The sequence below is a fragment of the Thamnophis sirtalis genome, unplaced genomic scaffold (assembly GCF_051295495.1).
Source record: "Thamnophis sirtalis isolate CommonGarterSnake01/CBP01778 unplaced genomic scaffold, rThaSir2_p1.2 scaffold_2, whole genome shotgun sequence".
NCBI lineage: Eukaryota > Metazoa > Chordata > Lepidosauria > Squamata > Natricidae > Thamnophis > Thamnophis sirtalis.
Window position 1 is genome coordinate 29,117,099 of NW_028261382.1, and position 23,757 is coordinate 29,140,855.

Consider the following 23,757-nt stretch of genomic DNA (forward strand, 5'->3'; position numbering starts at 1 on the left):
CTTTTATTCATTTTTCACTCCTTCCTTTTCTCCAACCCTTCCTTTCCTTTCTTCCTTTTCTCCTTTTCCTTTCCTTTCCCCTTTCTTCCTTTTATTCATTTTTCACTCCTTCCTTTTCTCCAACCCTTCCTTCCTTCCCTGTTTTTCCTTCCTTTCATTTCCCCTTCCTTCCTTTTACTTTTTTCATTCTTTACTCCTTCCTTTCCATTTCCCAACCTTCCCTTCCCATCTTTCCTTCTCTCCAAGACCTCACCCCTCAACGCAGGCCCCTCTGGCTGGGAATGAGGGGACCTGTAGTCCAGACCTGTTGGAAGTCCCCTGAAAAGCCGGGCTAAGAGTGGAATCCTTCCGTGCCGGAGACAGAGAGTTGGTTCTCGAACGGATGCCTGGCCTCTCTTAGATTCCACAGCTCTGTTGCTGTGTACATCTCCTTCGCCTAGCAACCGGCCAGGCATTCTGCCTTTTAAAGTGCCCCTGTTCCAGTTCCTTTTCCTCCCCTCCTCCTCCTACTCCCCCGAAGGGCAGGCTCTTCACTGAAAAGTCAGCCATGGCGCCCAAAAAAAGGGGGCGCAAGAAAGAGGAAGCCCCCAAAGAGCCAGAGGTCGATGTAAATATTGTGCCAGAACACAGCCGAGAGTTTTACCTGATCCAGATCCGAGATTTGGAAGGGCGCCTGGCCCGGTGAGTCGGGAGGGGGGGAATGGCGGGCAGGCTTGGAAGGCCGTGGACCCCAACAGGTTTTTACTTTTTTTATTTTTATTTCGGATCTGCAACAGGCCTGGGCTTGGCTTAGCTCCCCAGGTCTTTTTCTGGTTGAAAAAGAGGAATGGGGTTAAATTCGGAAGGGAATCCAAAATCGGGATTTTATAGCTAGTCATCCCACCTTGGGCCAGATAGAGGAATGGAAAGAACTGTGATGGCAACCCTTTGGCACATGGGGCATGCAAAAGCCCTCTCTGGGGGAACCTGCACCGGTGCACCGCTGTTCATGCGCCCGTACCTCCTGCTGGCCAGCTGTTTTTTGAGTCTCTGCTGCGCATACGTGTGTTTCTACCGGTTCGGCCGAATAGGTAGTAACTTGGCGGTCTGGGTCTGCCATGCCCTCGAACCAATTCTCTCAGTAGCGCCATAGTCACCGCCATCTGGTTTCTGGCTTCTGCGCATGCGCAGAAGCATTTTTTTTAGTACCGAGCATGCACGCACAGCAAGCATGAACAAACGGGCAGTAGCAGCAGCCAGAAGGCACCCCTGGCATGGATGGGGGGGGGGCAGAATGCATGTACCAGCATCAAGCACGGATGCGCAGGGCAGGGGTCAACGGGGGGGGTTGTGTGTGTATGCGCAGGGTGGGGGAGCGTAGGGGGGTGCGCACGCATGCATGGTGGGTGGGGAGCACGCAGGGGGCGCGTGCATGTATTGCTTTATGGCTTTCAGCACACAACGACAACAAGATTAGCCATCCCTGGAATAGAGTAACCAAGTTGGAAAGGGACCTTGGAGGTCTTCTAGTCCAACCCACCCATCCACGCTCAGGCAGGGAACCACGTTTCAGACAGACGGCTGTCCCAGTGAGAGTTTGGCAGCATTTGGGGGTTCGTTCTCACAAATGTATGGTTTCTGGCCGAAATTTGTCCCCGGGTAAGTTGAAATTCTTACGTTTTGTACCCATTCAAAAATGCTAACAGTTATGCTCCACCATTGGTGCAAAATCAGAGATTTTAATCTTCATTAGGAGCAGCTAAATGAATCACACTATTGAGGATTTCCCTTTTAAATTGCAATTCCATAAAACGGTCAATTCCATAATATGGTCAATTCCATAATATGGTCAATTCCATAATATGGTCAATTCCATAAAACTGTAAAGAAGAGGGAGTCAAGCTATTCTCCAAAGCACTGAAGGCAGGACAAGAAGCAATGGGTGGAAACTAATCAGGGAGAGAAGCAACTTAGAACTAAGGAGAAATTTCCTGACAGTGAGAACAATTAACCAGTGGAACAACTTGCCTCCAGAAGTTGTGAATGCTCCAACACTGGAAGTCTTTAAGAAGATGTTGGATAACCATTTGTCTAAGGTGGTGTAGGTTTTCCTGCCTGGGCAGGGAGTTGGACTAGAAGACCTCCAAGGTCCCTTCCAACTCTGTTATTCTATTCTAAATCTACTCCCAGAATTCTCCGCAATGCCGGGGACGGCTGGAGAATTCTTAGAGTAGAGATTCTATGCCTACGGAAGGACTTCTGGTGGGTGTGGGTGGGTGGGGTGGGGTGGGGTAGATTCCAGGCTGTTTTAAAACAGGTAGTCCTCAACTTGCAAATGTTTGTATAGTGACCATTCGAAGCAGTGAAAAAAAAAGGACTTGTGACTTTTTTTATATAGTCCTTGACTTAACGGCCACCATTGAACGCAAAACGCCTTCTGCTAATGAGATGTTGGTTAAGTGGTCTGTTTTACGACCTTTCTTGCCATAGTCCTTGAGTGAATTACTGCCGTTGATGTGGCTGTTAAATAAATCTGGCTCCCCTATTCTCTCTGTGGGTGAGAAGTGCTCAAACCGTCGTAAATAGGAGTCGACTGCCAAGGGCCTGAATTTTGATCACGTGACACCAGGGGAATGTTGCGACGATCGTAAGTGTGAAAAATGGCCATACATCACTCCTTTTAGCGCTGTTCCAACTTCAAATGGTTACTAAACAAAATGTAAGTTGAGAATGACCCGTACTTATGACCGTTACTGGTCACTTGATCAAAATTGAGGCGATTAGCCACCGACTCATATTTATGACGGTTGCAATGGCCCAGGGTGGCTTGATCTACTTTTACGACCAGCAAAAGTCCAAGTTGAAGCTTAACCGCCACCATTGATTCACTTAATGACTGTGGCAGAAAGGTCATAAAAAGTCCAAGTTGAAGCTTAACCGCTGCAACTGATTCACTTAATGACTGTGGCATGAAAGGTCATTAAAAAGTCCAAGTTGAAGCTTAACCACCACAACTGATTCACTTAATGACTGTGGCAAGAAAGGTCTTAAAATGTTGCCCTGTCTCGCTGAGCAACAGAAATTTGGGGGCTCAAATTGTGGGCATAACTCGAGGACTGATCGATTGGGGGGGGGGTGCGGGGCCGATGACGCTTTGCTACAGGTACCAGCAGAAATGGGACCAGCTACAGGTAAGCGAAGAACTTTTCCGGAGCGAGTACGAAAAAATGCTGACCGACAACAAGGAGATTGTGGCGTTCCTGAAGAAGACGCTCAACCAGCGGGTGGACGAGATCGCGGAGTTGACCGTCCAGTTGCAGAATCTCCAACAGGCCAAAGACTTTGAGAAGGACGCCTTTGAAACACAGCTGGTCCAACTGAGGCACGAATTCCAGGAAACCAAAGACCAGCTGACCGCGGAGAATATGCTGCTGAGTAAGCCAAACCGGTGAAATTCTTTGATAATAATAATAATAATTTTTAAAAAACCACCCTACTTGGAACAGTTTATATCCTCCGACGTTACCTTAACAGTTCCTAGGTCCTTGGTTAGGACTTGAGCTGTTGAGTTACCAGCCAGCCCCAAAGGCTGTGAATCTCACCAAAGATTAACCACATAATAATAATAGGCACTTGGCACCATGTCCAAGAATTTTACAAGATACATCAACAAATTGCAGCTTCCTGCAATAACACCAGCGGAACTGCAAAATACTGCGCTACTCACAACATCGACTATTTTAAGAAGGTCCTTGGTTGATACCTAGGACGCTGGCAGCAAACCGTATCAACCATTAGCACCAGTCAATGGTATTTGTGATGCATTTTTAAATGTTCAGTTGGCTGAGTTTCATGTTCAATGAATAAAAGAAATAATCATAATAATAGCCATAGCCCTTAGACTTTTATACCCCTTCACAGCACTTTACTCTAAGCGGTTTACGGAGTCAGCCTATTGCCCCCTGTTACTGACCGACCTTGGAAGGAAGGAAGGAAGGAAGGCTGAGTCAACCTTGAGCTGGTCAGGATCGAACTCTAGGCTGTGGGCAGTGTTAGCCTGCAATGCTGCATTCCAACCACTGTGACACCACAACAGATGGATGGATGGATGGATGGATGGATGGATTGATTGATAGATAGATATAGATTAGATAAATAGCTATAGATTAGATAGATAGATAGATAGATAGATAGATAGATAGATAGATAGATAGATAGATAGATAGATAGGTAGGTAGGTAGGTAGGTGGGTAGGTAGATAGAAATTAGATAAATATATAGGATAGATGGATGGATGGATGGATGGATGGATGGATGGATGGATGGATGGATAGATATTAGGTAGGTAGGTAGATATATTAGATATAGATTAGGTAGGTAGGTAGGTAGGTAGGTAGAGATAGATAGATAGATAGATAGATAGATAGATAGATAGATAGATAGATAGATAGATAGATAGATAGATAGATAGATAGATAGAGATAGATACATAGATAAATAGATATAGAATAGATAGATGATAGATAGATAGATGGATGGATGGATGGATGGATGGATGGATGGATGGATGGATGGATGGTAGGTAGGTAGGTAGGTAGATGATAGATAGATAGATAGATAGATAGATAGATAGATAGATAGATAGATAGATAGATAGATAGAGATAGATAGATAAATAGATATAGAATAGATAGATGATAGATAGATAGATGATAGATAGACAGACAGACAGACAGACAGATGATACACCACTAGTTCTAGCACTTAGACTTACTTTAGAGAGGGCTTACTTTCAGCCCTCTCTAAGCAGTTTACAGAGTCAGCCTTTTGCCTCCCAACAATCTCGGTCCTTGTTTTACCCACAGAAGGCTGAGTCAACCTTGAGCCGGTCAGGATCGAACTGCTGGCAGTGGGCAGAGTCAGCCTGCAGTACTGCATTCTGACCACTGTGCCACCTTGGCTCATCATAATCATAATAATAATTTGCATTGTAGAAAAATACAGTTAGTCCTTCACTCACAACAGTTCATTTAGTGACAGTTCAAAGAAAGAACAGCACTGAAAAAAGTGACTTATGACCGTTTTTCATACTTACGACCATTGTAGCATCTCCACGGTCACTTGGTCAAAATTAAGACACTCGGCAATACATATTTATGACCAGCTGCAGCATCCATGACAATGTGTTCCCCTTTTGCGACCACCTGACCAGCAAAGTCAAGGGGGAAGCCCGATTCACTTAACAACCAGGTTATTGATCCATCCACTGCAGTGATTCACTTAACAACCAGGTTATTGATCCATCCACCGCAGTGATTCACTTAACAACCAGGTTATTGATCCATCCACCGCAGTGATTCACTTAACAACCAGGTTATTGATCCATCCACTGCAGTGATCACTTAACAACCAGGTTATTGATCCATCCACCGCAGTGATTCACTTAACAACTGGGTTATTAATCCATCCACTGCAGTGATTCACTTAACAACCAGGTTATTGATCCATCCACCGCAGTGATTCACTTAACAACCAGGTTATTGATCCATCCACCGCAGTGATTCACTTAACAACCAGTTTATTGATCCATCCGCCACAATGATTCACTTAACAACCAGGTTATTAATCCATCCACCACAGTGATTCACTTAACAACCGTGGCAGAAAAATTCGTAAAACGCAGCAAAGTTCACGTAGCCAATGCTTCACTTAGCAACATAACTTTGGGGGCTCAATTGGGAGGTCATTAGTTGAGGACAACCCTGTATAAAATGAAGTGCCTTGTGAGGAGTAATTTAAGTTTTTTAGGATAAAATTGTGGGGGGGGGGGTTTCCCCCTTGCGCAGGTGGGAAGTTGGCTGCGCTGGAGGAATTTCGGCTGCAAAAAGACGAGATTTTGGCCAAATTTGCCGAGCGGGAAAATCAGCTGAGAAAGGAAGAGGAGCAACACAAGGACATCATCTATAACCTCGAACGGAAGGCGGTGATTGATAAAGAGAGGTCGGCGACCCCTCCTAAATCGGCATTTTCTTTTTTAATGTATTTTTTGCCTGCTGAATTATTTGCTTCTTCATCCTTTCGATTCCTTTGGATTAGCGGTTAAGGCACCAGACTAGAAAATGGGAGATTGTGAATTCTAGTCCTGCCTTAGGTGTGGGAGCCGGCTGGGTTACTTTGAGGCAATCACCAGGTGACAGTGAGTTCTAGTCCTGCCTTGGCCATGAAAATCAGATGGATAACTCTGAGGCAATAACCAGTGAGTTCCAGTTCTGCCTTAGCCATGAAAGCCAGCTGGTTGACTTTGAGGCAATCACCAGGTGACAGTGAGTTACTTTGAGGCAATCACCAGGTGACAGTGAGTTCTAGTCCTGCCTTGGCCATGAAAATCAGATGGATAACTCTGAGGCAATAACCAGTGAGTTCCAGTTCTGCCTTAGCCATGAAAATCAGATGGGTAACTCTGAGGCAATAACCAGTGAGTTCCAGTTCTGCCTTAGCCATGAAAGCCAGCTGGTTGACTTTGAGGCAATCACCAGGTGGCAGTGAGTTCTAGTCCTGCCTTAGGTGTGAAAGCCAGCTGGGTGACTTTGGGCCTGTCACCAGGTGATGGTGAGTTCTAGTCCCGCCTTAGCCACGAAAGCCAGCTGGGTGACTTTGGGCCTGTCACCAGGTGAAGGTGAGTTCTAGTCCAGCTTTAGCCATGAAAGCCAGCTGGGTGACTTTGGGCCTGTCACCAGGTGACGGTGAGTTCTAGTCCTGCTTTAGCCACGAAAGCCAGCTGGGTGACTTTGGGCCTGTCACCAGGTGACGGTGAGTTCTAGTCCTGCTTTAGCCATGAAAGCCAGCTGTTTGACTTTGGGCCTGTCACCAGGTGATGGTGAGTTCTAGTCCAGCTTTAGCCACAAAAGCCAGCTGGGTGACTTTGGGCCTGTCACCAGGTGAAGGTGAGTTCTAGTCCAGCTTTAGCCACGAAAGCCAGCTAGGTGACTTTCGGCCTGTCACCAGGTGACGGTGACTTCTAGTCCTGCTTTAGCCACGAAAGCCAGCTGGGTGACTTTGGGCCTCTCACTAGGTGACGGTGACTTCTAGTCCTGCTTTAGCCATGAAAGCCAGCTGTGTGACTTTGGGCCTCTCCCTCCTTCTCAACCCAGAACCACCTCATAGGGCTGTTGCTGGGGGGGGGGGCAAATAGGAGGAAGGCGTGTCGGATAATGTTTCCCATGTTGGGTCATTGATGAATAACGTCCCTGCTCGTCCTCCTCGTTCCCTGCCCCCCCCCCCAGAATGAAGAAGGACATGCTTCACCGGGTGAACGCCGTGGCGGCCGAGTTCCGCAAAGTGGCCAACAACCAGATGGCGGAGACCACCAAGCGCACCATCCGGGAGAACGTGGCCATCAGCCTGCAGCTGACCAAGGTGACGGAGCAAAGCCTGCAGCTGATCCAGGAGAACGAGCGCCTGAAGGAGAGCCGCGCCGAGGCCATCAAGCAGCTCCAGCTGCTGGAGCAGAACGAGAAGAGAATGGTCACCAACAGCCTCAGCCACCAGAAGGCAGGTCATCTCTCTCCCTCTCCCTCTCCCTCCCTCCCTCCCTCTCTCTCTCTCTCTCTCTCTCACACACACACACACAAACAGAGAAAGAAACAGACACAGAGGGAGAGAGAGGGAGGCAGAAGGAGAGGAGAGAAACAGAGAGAGAGAAAAAAACAGAGAGAGAGAAGAGAGAGAAACAGAGAGAGAGAGAGGAGAGAGAAACTCTTGGTCCCGACAAAACCCTCTTTTATTAATTTAATGAATTCTGTTCATTCATGTCCAGCAAAGTCTTTCAAGGGAGGATTTACAGTCACAGATCTTATCTGGCTTGGAGAGCTGCCAGGCCGATACCTGCAAAACTTGGCCAGGAGTCTCGGAGAGTCACGAACCAATGAAGCGAACTAATTTCCTCCTGCAAACTCCACTCCCCTTTCGCTCTTCTTTTATTCCCTCTGGGAGGGGCCATTCATCGTCCACCTGCGGCCTTACTCCCAAGTCAACCCCTGTTCTTTAGTTGTTCCCTTCGTCCGGCAACTCTTTGGGAGCAGGCTCCAGCTGTTCTTCTGCCTCACTGATGTCTGACTCCGAAGGTAGCTGATAACTGTCAGATGGCCCTGGCCCCTTCTCTGTCTCCGACACAGAGCCTGTCAGGGTTCCAAACAGCATCCAAAAGTAAATCAAGAGTCCGAGGCAAAATATTGCTCAAAGTTCCAATTTATCAAGAGGGCCATGTTGGAACATCTGGGGAAACCCAAATCTGAAAGCTTCCCAGTTTTCCCCACCCAGTTGAAAGTTCAAGATCCTGCCCTCCACACCCATAAGTCCATCCCATGGTCCAATCTTCCACTGCCATGCTGGCAGCTTCCACCCATCCAGTTCCGGTCAGGTGCAGAGGTGCAGAGACAAAGGATGACCTTGGCTTTCTAGAAAGGAATATTGTTATGGCTACATAGCGTCTAACTCCGTACAATCCCATTTTCCCACATTAGAAAATGCCTAGTAGGGTAATAGGAAGTCTGGCAGGCCGAAGACCCCAAACAGAGCCCTCGTCCGAGCCTTCCCCAGACTTCAGGACTGGCCCAGGTTCCTCCCCAACCTCCTCACTGTCCGAATCTGCTGCCAGATTGGCGGCCCCCAACACCTGCTAACAGTGACTGGTTCTTTGAAAACTCCCCCCATCCCCCAAAATATATATATCATATTTTAAAAAATCCTAAAATTCTTGTGCAGATCATCTGGATGTTGACGGAAAAATGCAAAGAGCTTCAAAGTCAGCTGGACGATCATCTAAAAACGAAGAGCCTCCTGGCCAAAGTGCAGAAGTCAAGCGAAGGCCTCTTCCAGGAGAATTTTGTCCTCCGGTAAATCTTACACACACAAACACAAACACACAAGCACTTTCCTTTTCCCGCTCGCTAGACCAGGGCGGCAGGCAGGATCCGTCCCAACTGGGGCCTCTGGTCATAAATTGGGATTGTTTCTGTAACCGCCAGCTGCTCCTGGGGTGTCCTGTCAGAAAAGATACAGCAGGAAAGGAAGATGGGGAAGATGATGAAAACTACATTATTCCTTCCTTCTTTTTCCCTTCCTTTCCTCCCTGCTTTCTACCTTTCTTTCTTTCTCTTTTCCTTTCCTTCTTTCTTTCCTCTCTTCCCTCCTTTCATCCCTCATCTTTCTTTTTTCTGTCCCTCTCTCCTTCTTCCTCTCCTTTTTCTTTTCCTTCCTTCCCCTCTGTGTCCTTCTCTTCCTTTTCCTCCTTCTCTCTGCCTCTTTTCTCGTCCCTCTCCCCGTCCCTTTCGTTTTCCTTTCTCTTCCTTCTTTCCTTTTTTCCTTCCTTCTCTCCTTTGTGTGTGTCTCTCTCTCTTCCTTTTCTTCCCTCCCTGTTTGTCTCTTTTCCACCCTCTCTCCATCCTTTTTCTTCTTTTTGTTCCTCCCTTCCTCCTTTTTTCCTCCCTCTCTGTCTCGTCTCTTTTTCCTCTTTCTTGCTTTTCCTCCCTCCCTCATTTGTCTCTTTTTTCCTCCCTCTCTCTGTCCCTTTGATTTTCCTCTTCCTTCCTCCTTTTTTCCTTCCTCTCTCTCTTGTCTCTTTTTCCTCCCTCTTTTTCTTTCTCTGTCCCTCTTCCTTTTCCTCCCTCCCTCTTTCCATCCCTCTTCCTGTCTTCCTTCCTTCTTTTTCTTCCTTCCTCCTCCCCTTTGTCTTTCTCCCTCTTCCCTCCGTCCCTATTTTTCCTCCTCTTTCCATCCTTCTTCCTCTTTGTCTTCCTTTTTTCTTCCTTCCTACTTCCTTCCACTTTGTCTTTCTCCCTCTTCCTTTTCCCTCTCCTCTTCCTCCTTGTCTTCCTTTTGTCTTCCTTCCTCCTTCTGTTTCTATCTCTCTCTCTCTTCCTTTTCCCTCCCTCCCTATTTTTCCTCCTCTTTCCATCCTTTTTCCTCTTTGTCTTCCTTTCTTTTTCTTCCTTCCTCCTTCTCTTTGTCTCTCTCCCTCTTCCTTTTCCCTCCCTCCTTTCCCTCCCTCTTCCCATCCCTCTTCCTCTTCCTTTTTTCTTCCTTCCTCCTTCCCTCCTCTTTGTCTTTCTCCCTCTTTCTTTTCCCTCCCCTCTTCCTCTTTGTCTTCCTTCCTTTTTTTCTTCCTCCCTCCTTCTGTTTCTCTCTCCCTCTCCCTCTTCCTTTTCCCTCCCTCCCTCCTTTCCCTCCCTCTTTCCATCCCTCTACCTCTTTGTCTTCCTTTTTTCTTCCTTCCTTCCTCCTTCCCTCCTCTTTGTCTTTCTCCCCCTTCCTTTTCCCTCCCCTCTTCCTGTTTGCCTTCCTTTTTGTCTTCTTTCCTTTTTTTCTTCCTTCCTTCTGTTTCTCTCTCTCTCTCTCTTCCTTTTCCCTCCCTCCCGCAGAGACGAACTGAGCATATTGAAGGAAGACCTGAGCCAAAAGCTAGCCAAGGAGCACGACCAGATAAAGTTGCTGCAGAGCGAACAGCAGCGCAGGGTGAACGCGGAGAGGCTCCTGAAGTACACAGCTCAGGGCCTGAAGGACGTGCTGAAGGTGAGCATTTACCTGTGGACTCACCTGGATCCCAGGTGCCGAGCCCATATAAGATGCGCCACACGGCAAAAGAGTCCCAAAGGTGCTTTTTTTTTCAGGAGCCAACTGGACTTCCTTGGTTTTTTTTTTCTTTTGAAGACGTTTCTTTTCTCATCCAAGGAGCTTCCTCAGCTCTGACCGGATGATGGTGGGGAGTGGAAGGATTGATGCTCCTTGCAGACAGCTGGTCCTTTGCATCCTTTTAAAGGGTCCTTGAGGCCACTTGGAGGTTTATCTCAGGGTCACCTGAGTGGTGCAAATGGTTCCTGGACTCTGCAATTTTTCCCCTCTGGAAATCCATTCCTCCTCCCACCCTGTTCAAAGGGTCTCCATCCCAAATTGTGTAGCTAAAAGTCTGTAGAGATTCTCAGTCCTCCAGGCCATGGTTGTCCCAAAGGGGCTTTTTCAGGAGGCAACTGGACTTTCTTGTTTTTTTCTTTTGAAGACGTTTTGCTTCTCATCCAAGAAGCTTCTTCAGCTCTGACTGGATGGTGGTGGGGAATGGAAGGATTGATGCTCCTTGCAGACAGCTGGTCCTTTGCATCCTTTTAAAGGGTCCTTGAGGCCACTTGGAGGTTTCTCTGTGTCCTCAGGGTCACCTGAGTGATGCAAATGGTTCCTGGAGTCTGCAATGTTCTCTCTGGAAATCCATTCCTCCTCCCACCCCATTCCAAGGGTCTCCATCCCAAATTGTGTAGCTAAAAGTCTGTAGACATTCTCAGTCCTCCAGGCCATGGTTGTCCCAAAGGTGCTTTTTCAGGAGGCAACTGGACTTTCTTGTTTTTTTCTTTTGAAGACGTTTTGCTTCTCATCCAAGAAGCTTTTTCAGCTCTGACTGGATGGTGGTGGGGAATGGAAGGATTGATGCTCCTTGCAGACAGCTGGTCTTTTGCATCCTTTTAGAAGGTCATTGAGGCCACTTGGAGGTTTATCTCAGGGTCACCTGAGTGGTGCAAATGGTTCCTGTAAGTCTGCAGTTTTTCCCCTCTGGAGATCCATTCCTCCTCCCACCCTGTTCAAAGGGTTTTCATCCCAAATTGTGTAGCTAAACGTCGTTAGAGATTTTCAGTCATCTAAGCTTGTGGTTGTCCCAAAGGTGCCTTTTTTTTTGTGTTTTCAGGAGGCAACTGGCCTTTCTTGTCTTTTTTCTTCTGAAGACGTTTTTCTTCTCACCCAAGAAGCTTCCTCAGCTCCGACTGGGTGATGGTGGGGAATGGAAGGATTGATGCTCCTTGCAGACAGCTGGTCCTTTGCATCCTTTTAGAGGGTGGTTGAGGCCACTTGGAGGTTTATCTCAGGGTCACTTGAGTCTGCCTGAACTGACCTGAGTGACTGAAAATCTGTACAGGCAATTTGGGATGGAGACCCTTTGAACAGGGTGGGAGGAGGAATGGATTTCCAGAGGGGAAAAATTGCAGAGTCCAGGAACCATTTGCACCACTCAGGTGACTCTGAGGACACAGAGAAACCTCCAAGTGGCCTCAATGACCCTCTAAAAGGATGCAAAGGACCAGCTGTCTGCAAGGAGCATCAATCCTTCCACTCCCCACCGTCATCCAGTCAGAGCTGAGGAAGCTTCTTGGATGAGAAGCAAAATGTCTTCAAAAGAAAATCAGTTGCCTCCTGGAAAAAAAAAGACCCTTTGGAACAACTATGATCTGGATGGCCGCCAATGTCCACATAGACAATATGCGAAATAAATCATCATCTTCTCCCTCTCCCGACAGGAACGGCCACTGGCGGAGGAGGAAGACGGCGACTTTGACGTGGTGTTCCAGCTGCGGCGTAAAAACGCCCTGCACGGCATCCTACGCTTCGTCCAGAGGAGTGTCGCCCGACTGGAGGCTCAGCCGGGCCCCCACCCCGTTACAATCGACAGCAAGGTGGTCAAAGTCACCAACCTGTCCAGAAGGTGTGCGCCCGAGGCAGGGAGGAGAAGGGAAAAATGTGGGCGCGGAGAGGCGGGAGCCCAACGTTTCCCATCAGGGAGCTTGTGGGGAAGTCGAGCTCAGCGTTTTGTGTCCTGAAGCGGGAACCTTTGTTGGGGGAGTTCCCCGCCCCCTGTTTTACAACCCTTCCGGCCACAGTTGTGCTAGTCGATGCAGTTGTTAAGGTAATAACCAGGGGTGGGTTTCAACCGGTTCGCGGCGGTCCCTGCGAACCGTTTGGTCGGCGAACCCGGAAGTAAGTAACTTCCGGGAACGGCGAAGGGCCCACCCACCCGCCTGCGCTCCTTACCCGGTTTTGACGAGTTCTGCGCTTCCACGCATGCGCAGGATGCATACAGCGCCTGCGCGATCCTCCAGGAGCAGCTGGAGCATTGCACAGACGCTAGTACGCATGCGTTCACCGCACGCATACACGAAGACGCCGCTGGCCCCGTTCCAACCAAACCGGTTGGAACGGGGCGAGAAACTCACCCCTGGTAATAACCATCGTAATTATGAGTCGGTTGCCAAGCCTCTGAATTTGGATCATGTTTGTGACCCCAGGGGGTTGCTGCAGCGCTTGTGTCAAAGACGGGCCCCGCGTCACTCCTTGCTAAATGAACTTTTTGCAAGGCATCGTGTTTCCTGCCCGCCGCGGGGTGGGGGGAGAAAAGCACACGCAGCCGTTGAGAAACGGGTTGGCGGGAAACCGAGGTGTGCGGCCTGAGTGAGCGGGCTGTCGAAGGGAGGATGGGGAAGGAGGCACTCTCTCTCTCTCACACACACAAATACACACCCACACCCAGGCAAACACACACACATACACACACACGTGCCCAAGGCTCAGCTGCCGCTTCCCTCCATAGCGTCTCCAGCGAATGGCACACGAAGGCCTCGCGCACCACCTCCCACTGCAACCTGTTAAAGATGCCCAGGCCGGCGCACAGCCTGCCGTCCCTTGAATCCGTATCCGTGTCATCCACGCAGCTGATCCGGCTTCGTCCGTATGGCAGCGCCAGCGAGGTGGGTGGGGTTGGGAAGGGGAGGATGGGTCTTGGGAGGGGGGACAAAGAAGGGACCCTTGCTTCGTAGCGAAATGGGGGGGGAACGGGATGAGTGGCTTGCTGTCCTGTAGCTTTTTTCCGTCACTTTTAGTCCCTGTTGAAACAAGAGGGTTTCTAGTCCTCATGAAATGGGATTCTAGTCCTCATGAAACAGAGAGCATCTAGTTATGAAATAGGATTTTAATCCTCCTAAAACAGGGCATCTTGTCCTCATGAAAGAGTTTTTAGTCCTCGTAAATAGGATTCTAGTCCTCATGAAACAGAGAGCATCTAGTCCTTGTGAAACACAGCATCCAGTCCTCGTGAAATGGGATTCTAGTTCTCATGAAACAGAGGACATTTAGTCCTCATGAAACAGAGTTTTTAGCCCTAGTGAAATAGGATTCTAGTCCTCATGAAACAGAGAGGATTCTAGTCCTCATGAAACAGAGAGCATCTAGTCCTCATGAAACAGAGGACATTTAGTCATGAAATAGGATTCTAGTCCTCCTAAAACAGGGCATCTAATCCTCATGAAACAGAGTTTTTAGTCATCGTGAAATGGGATTCTAGTCCTCCTGAAACAGAGTGTTTTAGTCTCCGGGAGATGGGATTCTAGACCTCATGAAACTAGAGTTTTTAAGTCTTCATGAAATGGGATTCTAGTCCTCATGAAACAGGGCTGCTAGTCCTCATGAAAACAGTACCCCCACCTTCAATCCACCCCCATCCCCTTGCTTTCCCCGCAGTCTTTACTGTCATGGAGAGCCGAGAATAACGGTAAAAGCAACCTGCCAGACAGGAATGCGAGCCAGGAAGAGGTGCAGACGTCGGAGGAGATGATCATCCGCGAAGAGTTGCCGGAAATAGTGGTTCATCTCGCCAAGCAAGAACTGCTCAGCAAGTAGGGCGGAAGAGGAGATTGGGGTGGAGGGGCTGATGCTATTTCTCCTGGAAGGGGGGGGGCAAAATGGCTCGCTCAAATGGCTTTAGTCTTTTATATATATATATATAATATTATATATATATATATATATAAATATATAATATTTATGGAATGACCTGCACAAACCCGGATAAAAACGAAAAAGGAGAACGAGAAGGTCTCACAGCCAGGAGGGAGAAACAAGAACAGTGCCAACCGCGGGGGAAACCGAACCGAGGCGGGAGGGGGGGTTGCTACAGGCCGTGCAGGGAGTCCCCTCCAGCCATTCGCCCCGATCGGCTGCTGTTGCTGCATTTTTTAAAATCTTGTAGCCACATTAAAACTGGACAATACCCTCCGCATCTCAGATCTCACCAAAGTCTTCCTTTCGAAAGAGGGCGGGGAGGGGAAGCGGTTCGCCCCTCCTGGGGTGGGGAAGGACGGACGCCCCGACTTGCGACCGTCCGTTCAGCAACCTTTTCCAAAGGACAGTGCCCGAAGCTCATCCCCGTTGCAGTGCCCCCTGCGGCGGCGCGATGGCAGCCTTCCCGCCAGAGAGCCAGGATACCAACAGGGGCCATCACGAGGGTGCCTCGCGGCAAGGCTCCCTTATGGGCCATAAGTCAAGGACTAGCCATGCCATTCCTCCTGCCGTGGCACGAATCGTCTTTTTTCCACCCCACCTCCAATTTGAGGGCAGCAGGAAGCCCAAAATGACATTTTTCTCCCCACCCACAAACATCCCAAGGGGAGGACTTCATAAGAACTAGAAGCACGACTTTCCGTTTGTCCTGAAACTGTAATTTTGAGGGCACCAAAGAACGAAGGATCACTGTGTGTGTGTGTGTCTGTGTCTGTCTGTCTGTTATTTAATCCTCGATCCCAGCCCTTAAAAGACCCTCACCCTCATTGCTTGCCGTAAAGTTTTGTCCATTGTGTGAAGCCGCCACTGGGAGACAGCCTCAGTTCACACAACTCTGCTCCATCAAAAGACACACACCAAGTCACTCGGCTGCTTTACACTTGGCCAGTCTTATAGGGTGGGGTTCAAGAGGGCCCCCGGCCTTCTGTCTTGGGAGGGGGGCTCACGCGGCCGTCGCAGGAACCCGGGAGTTCCCGTTCGCCGCAGTTCTGTTGGATATGCTGCAGCAGCATAGTGGCTGCCCTCTCCAAAACGGGCGGCAACACCTCTTGCTCCGCGTCGGTGAACCGGCTTAGGACGTAGTCCTCTACGGACGCCTTTTCTGTCGGGCGGCCAATGCCGACCCTCAGCCGGACCATGCGCTGCGAAGAAAAAAGGCATGAAGGATCTTCAGTTGTGGGACGGGACAGATTCCAACCCTCTCGAGCATCATTAGATCAGTGGACCCCCTTCTGAATAGGGCCCTGCCCGAATTTGCCTCCCCACTCAGCAGAGGGAAACTGACTAGAACTTGGGCGCAGGCAGGCAGTTCTAACTACTCATGGCACAGCTTTTTAAGCAGGCGTTTTACCCCTGTGTCGTGTTTAACCAAGCTCTACACCGGCTCTTGGGCCAGGCAAGAAGCCGAACCCCGGCAGGTGTGCAAAGGGGGATTGTCCGGGATCAGCCGAGATAGGCCCGGCTGCTCTGATGCAGGATTTCAGCCAAAGATTTCCTGTTCTGACGTCAACACGAGGGTGCAAGGAAGGGATGGGAAAGCAAAGTTAAGACCTACGTCGGAGCGCAGGGAGCTGATGCAGGAACGGACTCCGTTGTGGCCCCTGAAAGATAAACGAGGCCTGTGAGAGAGCCTTCACAATGGGTTTGTTTCAGTCCAAACCTAGCTTAATTGTGGCTAACAATTAGACTTAATTGTGGCTAACAATAAGACCTGGCTAACTTAAGCCGAGAACGAGCCAGTCACTTTAGAGGTATGATTAAGAGAGTTGGACTGGAAACAACACAACACCAACAAGGACCCTGAGAACTGCACAAAAAGGATGGAATGTGGAATTGTTACAGTCCTGCTGAGTGGGTTGAACCAGGGTTGCCTGATTAAGTGGGATCAAGTCATCCAAGTTTTAATAAAGGAGATTTCTTGTAGCTCAGGTTTGAAGTGAGGAAGACTGTGGGATTCTTGGGGCTTTCTGAGCTTGGTGGGGTTTTTGGAGACGTTTCACTACCTAACTACGTAACATCATCAGTGCTAAAAGAGAGTGGGGTATTGGGAGGAGGAGGAAGGAGGAAGGAAAAAGAGGGAGGAGGAGGAGGACTGTGGGGTCCTTGGTGCTCTCTGAGCTGGGTGGTTTTCTTGCAAGACCTTTCGTGACCCAACTAGGGAACATCACCAGTGTCAGTAGGGAATAGGGTTTGTCGGGAGGAAGAGGAGGAGGAGAAGAAAGGAAACGGGGGGAGGAGGACTGTGGGGTCCTTGATGCTCTCTGAGCTGAGTGTTTTCTTTTGTAGACGTTTCGTTACCCAACTAGGGACCATCATCAGTGCTAGAAGGGAGTGGGGTTTGCAGAATGGAGGAGGAGGAGAAAGGGAAGGGGAGGAAGAGGAGGCCTCTTTGGTGCCCTCTGAGCTTGGTGGTTTGCTGGGAGGAGGAGAAAGAAGAGGAGGAAGAGGAGGAGGAAGACTGTGGACTCCTTGGTGCCCTCCGAGCTCAATTATTTTCTTGCAGACATTTCATGGCCCAACTAGGTAACCTCATCAGTGCTGGTAAAGAGTGGGCTTGCTTTCAATTTATCTTCCGGTAGCTTCCCCTGTCATTGCACCAATGAGGTTACCTACTTTTGGGTAATGAAAACAAATCCACCGCAAAGATCTAGGTTTTGTCCAGCATGAAATACCTTCAATTTTTAAGTGGTGCATCCATTGCTATCGTAATCGGGTCCCTCCCCATTGCTGAGCCTGTAGTAAGAACTATGGCCCGTTTCCCCCCCCCCCCCGCGATGGATTTGTTTTCCTCCCTCTCTTAAAACGAAAAACTCTCTACGGCTCTTAAACGTGGAGTAAGGCGTCTGCGGGGGCCTGTCAACTAAATACCTTGCACTGCCACCAAGTTTTAGGGAGAGCTTCCCCAGAGGCCGATCCAGATCATCGTGGACCAGGTAGATCTCTTCGATGTCCAGGTTGTATCTTTCCGCTGACGAAACAAGAAGAGATGGTTAGAGTTGCAATCTAGTGGGAGACCAACTGGTCGAATGGGGCATGCTTGATTTTATTTATTTTTTGGTAATGTCGGTTGCAGGGAAAGGATCCCCACCCCAAGTTCTCCAAACACGGGGAAAAATCAGGTTTATGGAGGGAAGACAAGAGGCAATCCTAGATGTTTAGATACTAGATAGGACAAGAATTGGGAAATGCCATCAGTGTGAGAAACTCATTACTGTGGGATCCTTCCTTCCTCTAACCCATTTCCATCTCCTCTCTTCCTTCCTTATTTTCACCCCTCTTCTTTCCTCCCATCTCCTTCCCTTCCGTTTCCATCTTCTTCCTCCCTCCCTCCCTGTCATTTCCATGTTCCTCCCTTCTTCCTTATTTCCATCTCCCCCTTTCCTCTCTTCCATTTTCCTCTCCCATTTCCATCATCTTCCTCCTTCCCTCCCTCTCATTTCTATCTCCATCCCTCTCTCCCTTCCTCCTCCCCTCCCATCTTCAACTCCTTCCTTCCTCCCTCTCTTCTGCTTTCCCTTCATCTCCCTCCCTCCTTCTTTCCCTCCCATTTCCATCTCCTCCCTCCCTCTCTTCTCCCTTCATCTTCCTCCCTCCCTCCTTCTCTCCCTCCCTCTCTTCCATTTCTATCTCCTCCCTCTCTTCTCCCTTCAACTCCCTCCCTCCTTCTCTCCTTCCCATTTCCATCTCCTCCCTTCCTCTCTTCTCCTTTCCCTTCATCTTCCTCCCTCCCTCCTTCTCTCCCTCCCTCTCTTCCATTTCCATCTCCTCCCTCCTTTCCTCTCGTCTCCCTTCCCTTCATCTCCATCTCCCTTCTTCCCCCCTTCTCTCCCTCCCTTCCATTTCCATCTCCTCCCTCCCTCTCTTGTCCATTCTCTTCATTTCCATCTCCCTTCTCTTCCTTCCGTCTTTCTCTCGCTCCCTATTTCCATCTCCCCCCTCCCTTCTGCTTTCCCTTCATATCCCTCCCTCCTTTCCCTCCCATTTCCATCTCCTCCCTCTCTTCTCCCTTCAACTCCCTCCCTCCTTCTCTCCTTCCCATTTCCATCTCCTCCCTCCCTCTCTTCTCCTTTCCCTTCATCTTCCTCCCTCCCTCCTTCTCTCCCTCCCTCTCTTCCATTTCCATCTCCTCCCTCCTTTCCTCTCGTCTCCCTTCCCTTCATCTCGATCTCTTCTTCCCCCCTTCCCTCCCTCCCATTTCCATCTCCTCCCTCCCTCTCTTCTCCCTCCCTCCCTTCCATTTCCATCTCCTCCCTCCCTCCATCTATTGTCCATTCCCTTCATTTCCATCTCCCTCCTTCTCTCCCTCCCTTCTTCCCTCTTTCTCTCCCTCCCTCTTTCCATCTCCTCCCTCCCTCTCTTCTTCATTCCCTTCATCTCCCTCCCTCCTTCTCTTCCTCCCTTCTTCCCTCTTTCTCTCCCTCCCCCCTTCCATTTTCATCTCCTTCCCTTCGTCTCTCCCTCCCTGTCATTTCCATCTCCCTCCGTCCCTCCATATTCATACATTGCTGTATGATTTGTTTAAACAATGTTGGGGTAAAAAAACCCATCATTCCTATCTTAACTGCCTGTATGCACAAAAACTAAGCCACAATCCCATCAAGGGCAATGTACTCAACAAACCCTCAATGGAAAACAACCAGTGGCTTAGCCTTCCATCGCGATGTGGACCTCACAAAGGGAAGCGGCCATCCCTTAGTGAGTGGGGAGGGCGAAGGAGTGGCTATCATACCCGCCGTGACCACCGAGATCCCATTGAGGTTCATGAACTTGCGGGGTTTCATCAGCAAAAGCTCAGCCTCTCCTAAGCGGGCCATCGCCACATCCGCGCAGCACTGCTTGTCTCTCTTCCACTGGTCAGCCACGTCCAGCTTGGAGGCCAGGTGGTTCAGCACCGCCATACCCACGCTGTGCCGGGTACCAGGGAAGGTGTGGTTGCCCAGACCGGCCACCTGCAAAGGAAGAGGAGAATGGTCCAAAGGGAATAGATTTGCATTGCTGGCCTTTTACTCTAGGGATGGAATCAAGATCAGGTGAAGGGTTAATACCAGTTTACAAGGCCTTGGGAAGGCCACCCTTGGAATATTTGCATCCAGTTTTGGTCGCCACGATGTAAAAAAGATGTGGAGACTCTCTAGAAAGAGGGCAGAGAAGAGCAACAAAGAGGATTAGGGGACTGGAGACTAAAACATATGAAGAATGGTTGCAGGGACTGGATAGGTCTAGGGTAGGTCTAGTTTAATGAAAAGAAGGACTAAGGGTGATATGATAGCAGTCTTCCAATACCTCAGGGGATGCCCCAAAGAAGAGGGAGTCAAGCTATTCTCCAAAGCACCTGAGGGCAGGAGAAGAAGCAATAGGTGGAAACTAATCAAGGAGAGAAGCAACTTAGAACTAAGGAGAAATTTCCTGACAGTTAGAACAATTAATCAGTGGAACAGCTTGCCTCCAGAAGTTGTGAATGCCCCAACACTGGAAGTTTTTAGGAAGAGATTGGACAACCATTTGTTTGAAGTGGTGGATGGTTTCCTGCCTAGGCAGGGGGTTGGTCTAGGAGACCTCCAAGATCCCTTCCGTTATTCTATTCTATTCTATTCTATCCCTCTCCAGATGTTCTGGAAATGGTCTACAGATCACATCGTCCCCAAGAACAGTTCCTGGAGGCCAAACCAGTCAAGATTCCCTAATTTATTTATTTCTTTTTTTAAAAATAAAGAATTTTATTATTTTGCAATTACAAAAATAAACATTCCATCTTTCCTTACGCAGCGTGTCATCTAGGTGCAACCATCTCTGTACAACATCGTTCCTCATTTGCCACATCTTTCACATTCATATTAACATTATTTCCCTAAGCTTAATATTATATTAAATGTTTAAACATTATAAAACTCTCCGTTTTTCTTCTTAATATCTACTAGTGATGATACCTAGTAGATCATTATTCTCATCATACATGTACTAACAGTTTTCACCTTACAATAATACAATAGCAGAGTTGGAAGGGACCTTGGAGGTCTTCTAGTCCAACCCCCTGCCTAGGCAGGAAACCCTATACCGTTTCAGATAAATGGCTATCCAACATCTTCTTAAAGACTTGCAGTGTTGGGGCATTCACAACTTCTGGAGGCAACTTCTGTTCCACTGATTAATCTTATTTATATCTCTATCTTAATATATTTTCTACTTATTTTGTAGCCTTCTTCATTTCCAAACTCTTTTTTTTATTCTCCATTAGCAAAATGCTTCCCAAATCACATAATTTCGTTCCCTTTAAATCCAGATTTTCCTTGCTTGCAATCCATCCAGATGTTTACAGAAGGGTGGAACATTGCCTTGCGAGAGGTGGAAACCGGGGGACAACAGCTGCAACTCTTCTAATGGAGACCAAACTGAGATCTAACCTGGTTATTGATGCAAGCCTCTAGCCCAAAACACCTGGAAGGAACAGCTGGCACGCTGCTCTATCTTTATTTAAATGTCTTCTCCCTTCCTGGCCCGCATATGGAAGGCTTCCGTTACAAAGAACCGGAAGTCTAATGGGATAGCCATGCCTGCTTTACCTCTTTGGGCTGCCCGGTGGAATTGACCCTCCCAACCCGGAAGCGATCGTCTCCACACCGGAAGGAGCCTGGCCGTAATGGCGTTCGCTTGCCAGCGGCGGCCTTACTTACTTACCATCACCCGTTTCTGAGCGGTTTGTAGCTCGTCGCTGCGGTGACCCAAAGCCCAGCGCAGGAGTTGTCCGAGGGGCTGAGGACGCATCATGGCCTCTTCCCCACCCCCTTCCCAAAGGCCCACTTCCGGGGCCGGCCGTAAAGATTAAAAAAAAAAAAGGGGGGGGGAAGGCCGAGCTCTGCGTCGCTGCCTTTGCCTCCCGGCTCAGTTAGTGTGACGTCATCAGGCTGGTGTCCTATCGCGAGAGGCCTGGCAGGAAGGTTTCCAGCACCATCTTTCTCAGGGGCGGAAGCTCGAGACTTCTTCAAGTGAAGCTCATATTTCAGCAATGGAATAATAGTAGAATAAAAACCCTTAAAATATGCAAATATGTAACTTGCTGCTTGAAAGTTAGAAATTAAAGTCAAAGCCTTTAGGCTGCAATAATATAATACTAATAATAGTAACAATAATAATAATAGTAAATAATACAAAAATGCCAAACCCATTGTTATTGATGAATAACAATAAAACTATAATAATGATAATAATAAGCAGCTGTTGAGCTACCAACCTGCCCCAAAGGCTGTGAATCACACCAAAGATTTAATAATAACAACAACAACAACAACAACAATAATAATATCACCTTGGGGTGGACTTGATTGCTTAATAAAAGTGCCAAATCCAGTCCCACTGTGCAGTCAACTATAATAATAAAAATATTAATTATGTTTTATAGTTACTAAATTTGCACTATAAGTGAATGACAAGTGTACGAAATAAATAAGAATAAAAATAACATGAATGGGGGTCATAATTGAAAACATGGGATTCCTTAATGGAAAAAAAAAACGGCTCGGAGGCAGATGGTCAGCTTATTCCTATATGGCATCCTTACAAATTATAGGACCTCCGTTCTAGCAGAAGGAATTTTTTTCCCAGATGAAAAACGTTTTAGAAAACATTCTTTACCGAAAACCAAGGTGACCTCCCAGAACAAAGAGCATATAAAGATGTTAACCATTTTGTTAAGTGCAGATAAGTCCTTGTCTAGCAACTACAATTGGGACCAGCAACTTGGTTGTTCAGCATAAGGTAAAGGTTCACCCCCTCACACATATCTGCTAGTCGTTCCCGACTCTAGGGGGCGGTGCTCATCTCTGTTTCAAAGCCGAAGAGCCAGCGCTGTCCGAAGACGCCTCTTTGGTCGTGTGGCCAACATGACTAAACACCAAAGGCTTATGGAACGCTGTTACCTTCCCACCAATGGTGGTTCCTATTTTTCTACTTGCATTTTTTAATGTGTTTTCGAACTGCCAAGTTGGCAGAAGCTGGAACAAGTAACAGGAGCTCACTCCATTACACAACGCTAGGGATTCAAACCGCCAAACTGCCGACCTTTCTGATCGGCAAGCTCAGCATCTTAACCACTGAGCCACCCCTTTGTTCATGATAGAAGTCTCTAAATGAAAATATGACGGTGCTTGCAATCTTACTTAAGCTTTCCTTTGCTTTACAGACTTGCAGAGGTGGTAAATGCAATTTGGCCCTAAAGTTACTTTTTGATCACTATCGTAACTGCAAACCGTTGCTAAATGAGACACTTGTTAAACAAGGACCGCCTGTACTTGAGAAAGAAAGTTGGCATCTCACAGACCAGCATAAAATCCTGGAAAGACGGACACTTTAATGTTGCAACTGAGGCAGTGTGTGTTGCCTTTTTTTATTTTTTTATTTTCTATAGCCCTTTGGTAGGTTTTAATTCTGGAAGTTGCTTTGAAAATCCTTTTAGGGAAGAGCTGAAACAGGTTTTTCCTCTAAGTCAGGGCAATAAGGAACGCAAGCTTTGGAGAATATGAAAACTAAACTTAAGTCTCTTCCCTGCAATCTTTCTGTGCTCTAAAGACTTGGAAATCTGAGAAGGAAACCTTTTTAAAATTCCTCTGTTTTTTCCTCTCCAGCAGCCACCGGGAAGATTGAGCCCGCCGGGCGGTTGACATAGAAACGTAAATCACAGAGCGGCTGGGGGAGCAATGGAGGATGAAGAAGAGGTTGAAGAATCTAAAGCAAAGGTGAAGGTGAGGAGAAGGTTGCACCCCGGCCAAGAACAAGTGACTTGGATGGAGTAGGAGAGAATAGTAATTTGGACGGAGTAGGAGAGAATAGTAACTGCTATCGTGTAGTAATGTTACAAGCAAAATCTTCCTCTCAAAATTATGGGAATCCTTGGGGGAAATCTGCCCCATAGCCTGCAGTTCTTTCCGTAGCAATTTTGCAGAAATACCAAACCAGCTTTGGGAGTTGGTGGGGTGGCCTAGAGGTGGCTCACAATTACGAGGCTGTGAGTTTGATCCTAGGGAGAGGCAGATATTTCTCTCTCTGGGCACACTGAGAATATATCTGCTGAACTAAACTCCCGCCCTGGTGACAGGAAGGGCATCTGGCCAGTAAATACTCACCTCCATTCAGTTGCCC

At 48.2% G+C, this 23,757-nt stretch overlaps 3 protein-coding genes across 5 annotated transcripts in view; 2 read left to right on the top strand and 1 right to left on the bottom strand.

Moving 5' to 3' along the window:
- The first annotated feature begins 86 nt into the window (after positions 1-86).
- CFAP157 (cilia and flagella associated protein 157) lies at positions 87-14,480 on the top strand. Its single transcript, XM_087704617.1, has 9 exons — positions 87-681; positions 3,143-3,414; positions 5,826-5,979; positions 7,263-7,530; positions 8,743-8,873; positions 10,398-10,548; positions 12,315-12,499; positions 13,382-13,538; positions 14,308-14,480. Exons 1-9 carry the CDS (start codon positions 548-550, stop codon positions 14,464-14,466), a joined length of 1,611 nt encoding a protein of 536 aa, XP_087560743.1. The 5' UTR covers positions 87-547; the 3' UTR covers positions 14,467-14,480.
- A 765-nt stretch (positions 14,481-15,245) lies between these two features.
- On the bottom strand, positions 15,246-21,485 carry PTRH1 (peptidyl-tRNA hydrolase 1 homolog). Its single transcript, XM_014062248.2, has 5 exons — positions 21,301-21,485; positions 19,355-19,574; positions 17,494-17,593; positions 16,181-16,226; positions 15,246-15,767 (listed from the first exon to the last, which is right to left on the bottom strand). Exons 1-5 carry the CDS (start codon positions 21,388-21,390, stop codon positions 15,531-15,533), a joined length of 693 nt encoding a protein of 230 aa, XP_013917723.2. The 5' UTR covers positions 21,391-21,485; the 3' UTR covers positions 15,246-15,530.
- Positions 21,456-23,757, top strand: part of TTC16 (tetratricopeptide repeat domain 16) — a 29,298-nt gene continuing 26,996 nt past the window's right edge. For all 3 annotated transcript variants that reach the window (XM_087704622.1, XM_087704620.1, XM_087704621.1), the window contains exon 1: positions 21,456-23,360. In XM_087704622.1, the coding sequence (XP_087560748.1) occupies positions 23,316-23,360 (45 nt within the window). In that variant the 5' untranslated portion in view covers positions 21,456-23,315. The remainder of the gene's footprint in view (positions 23,361-23,757) is intronic.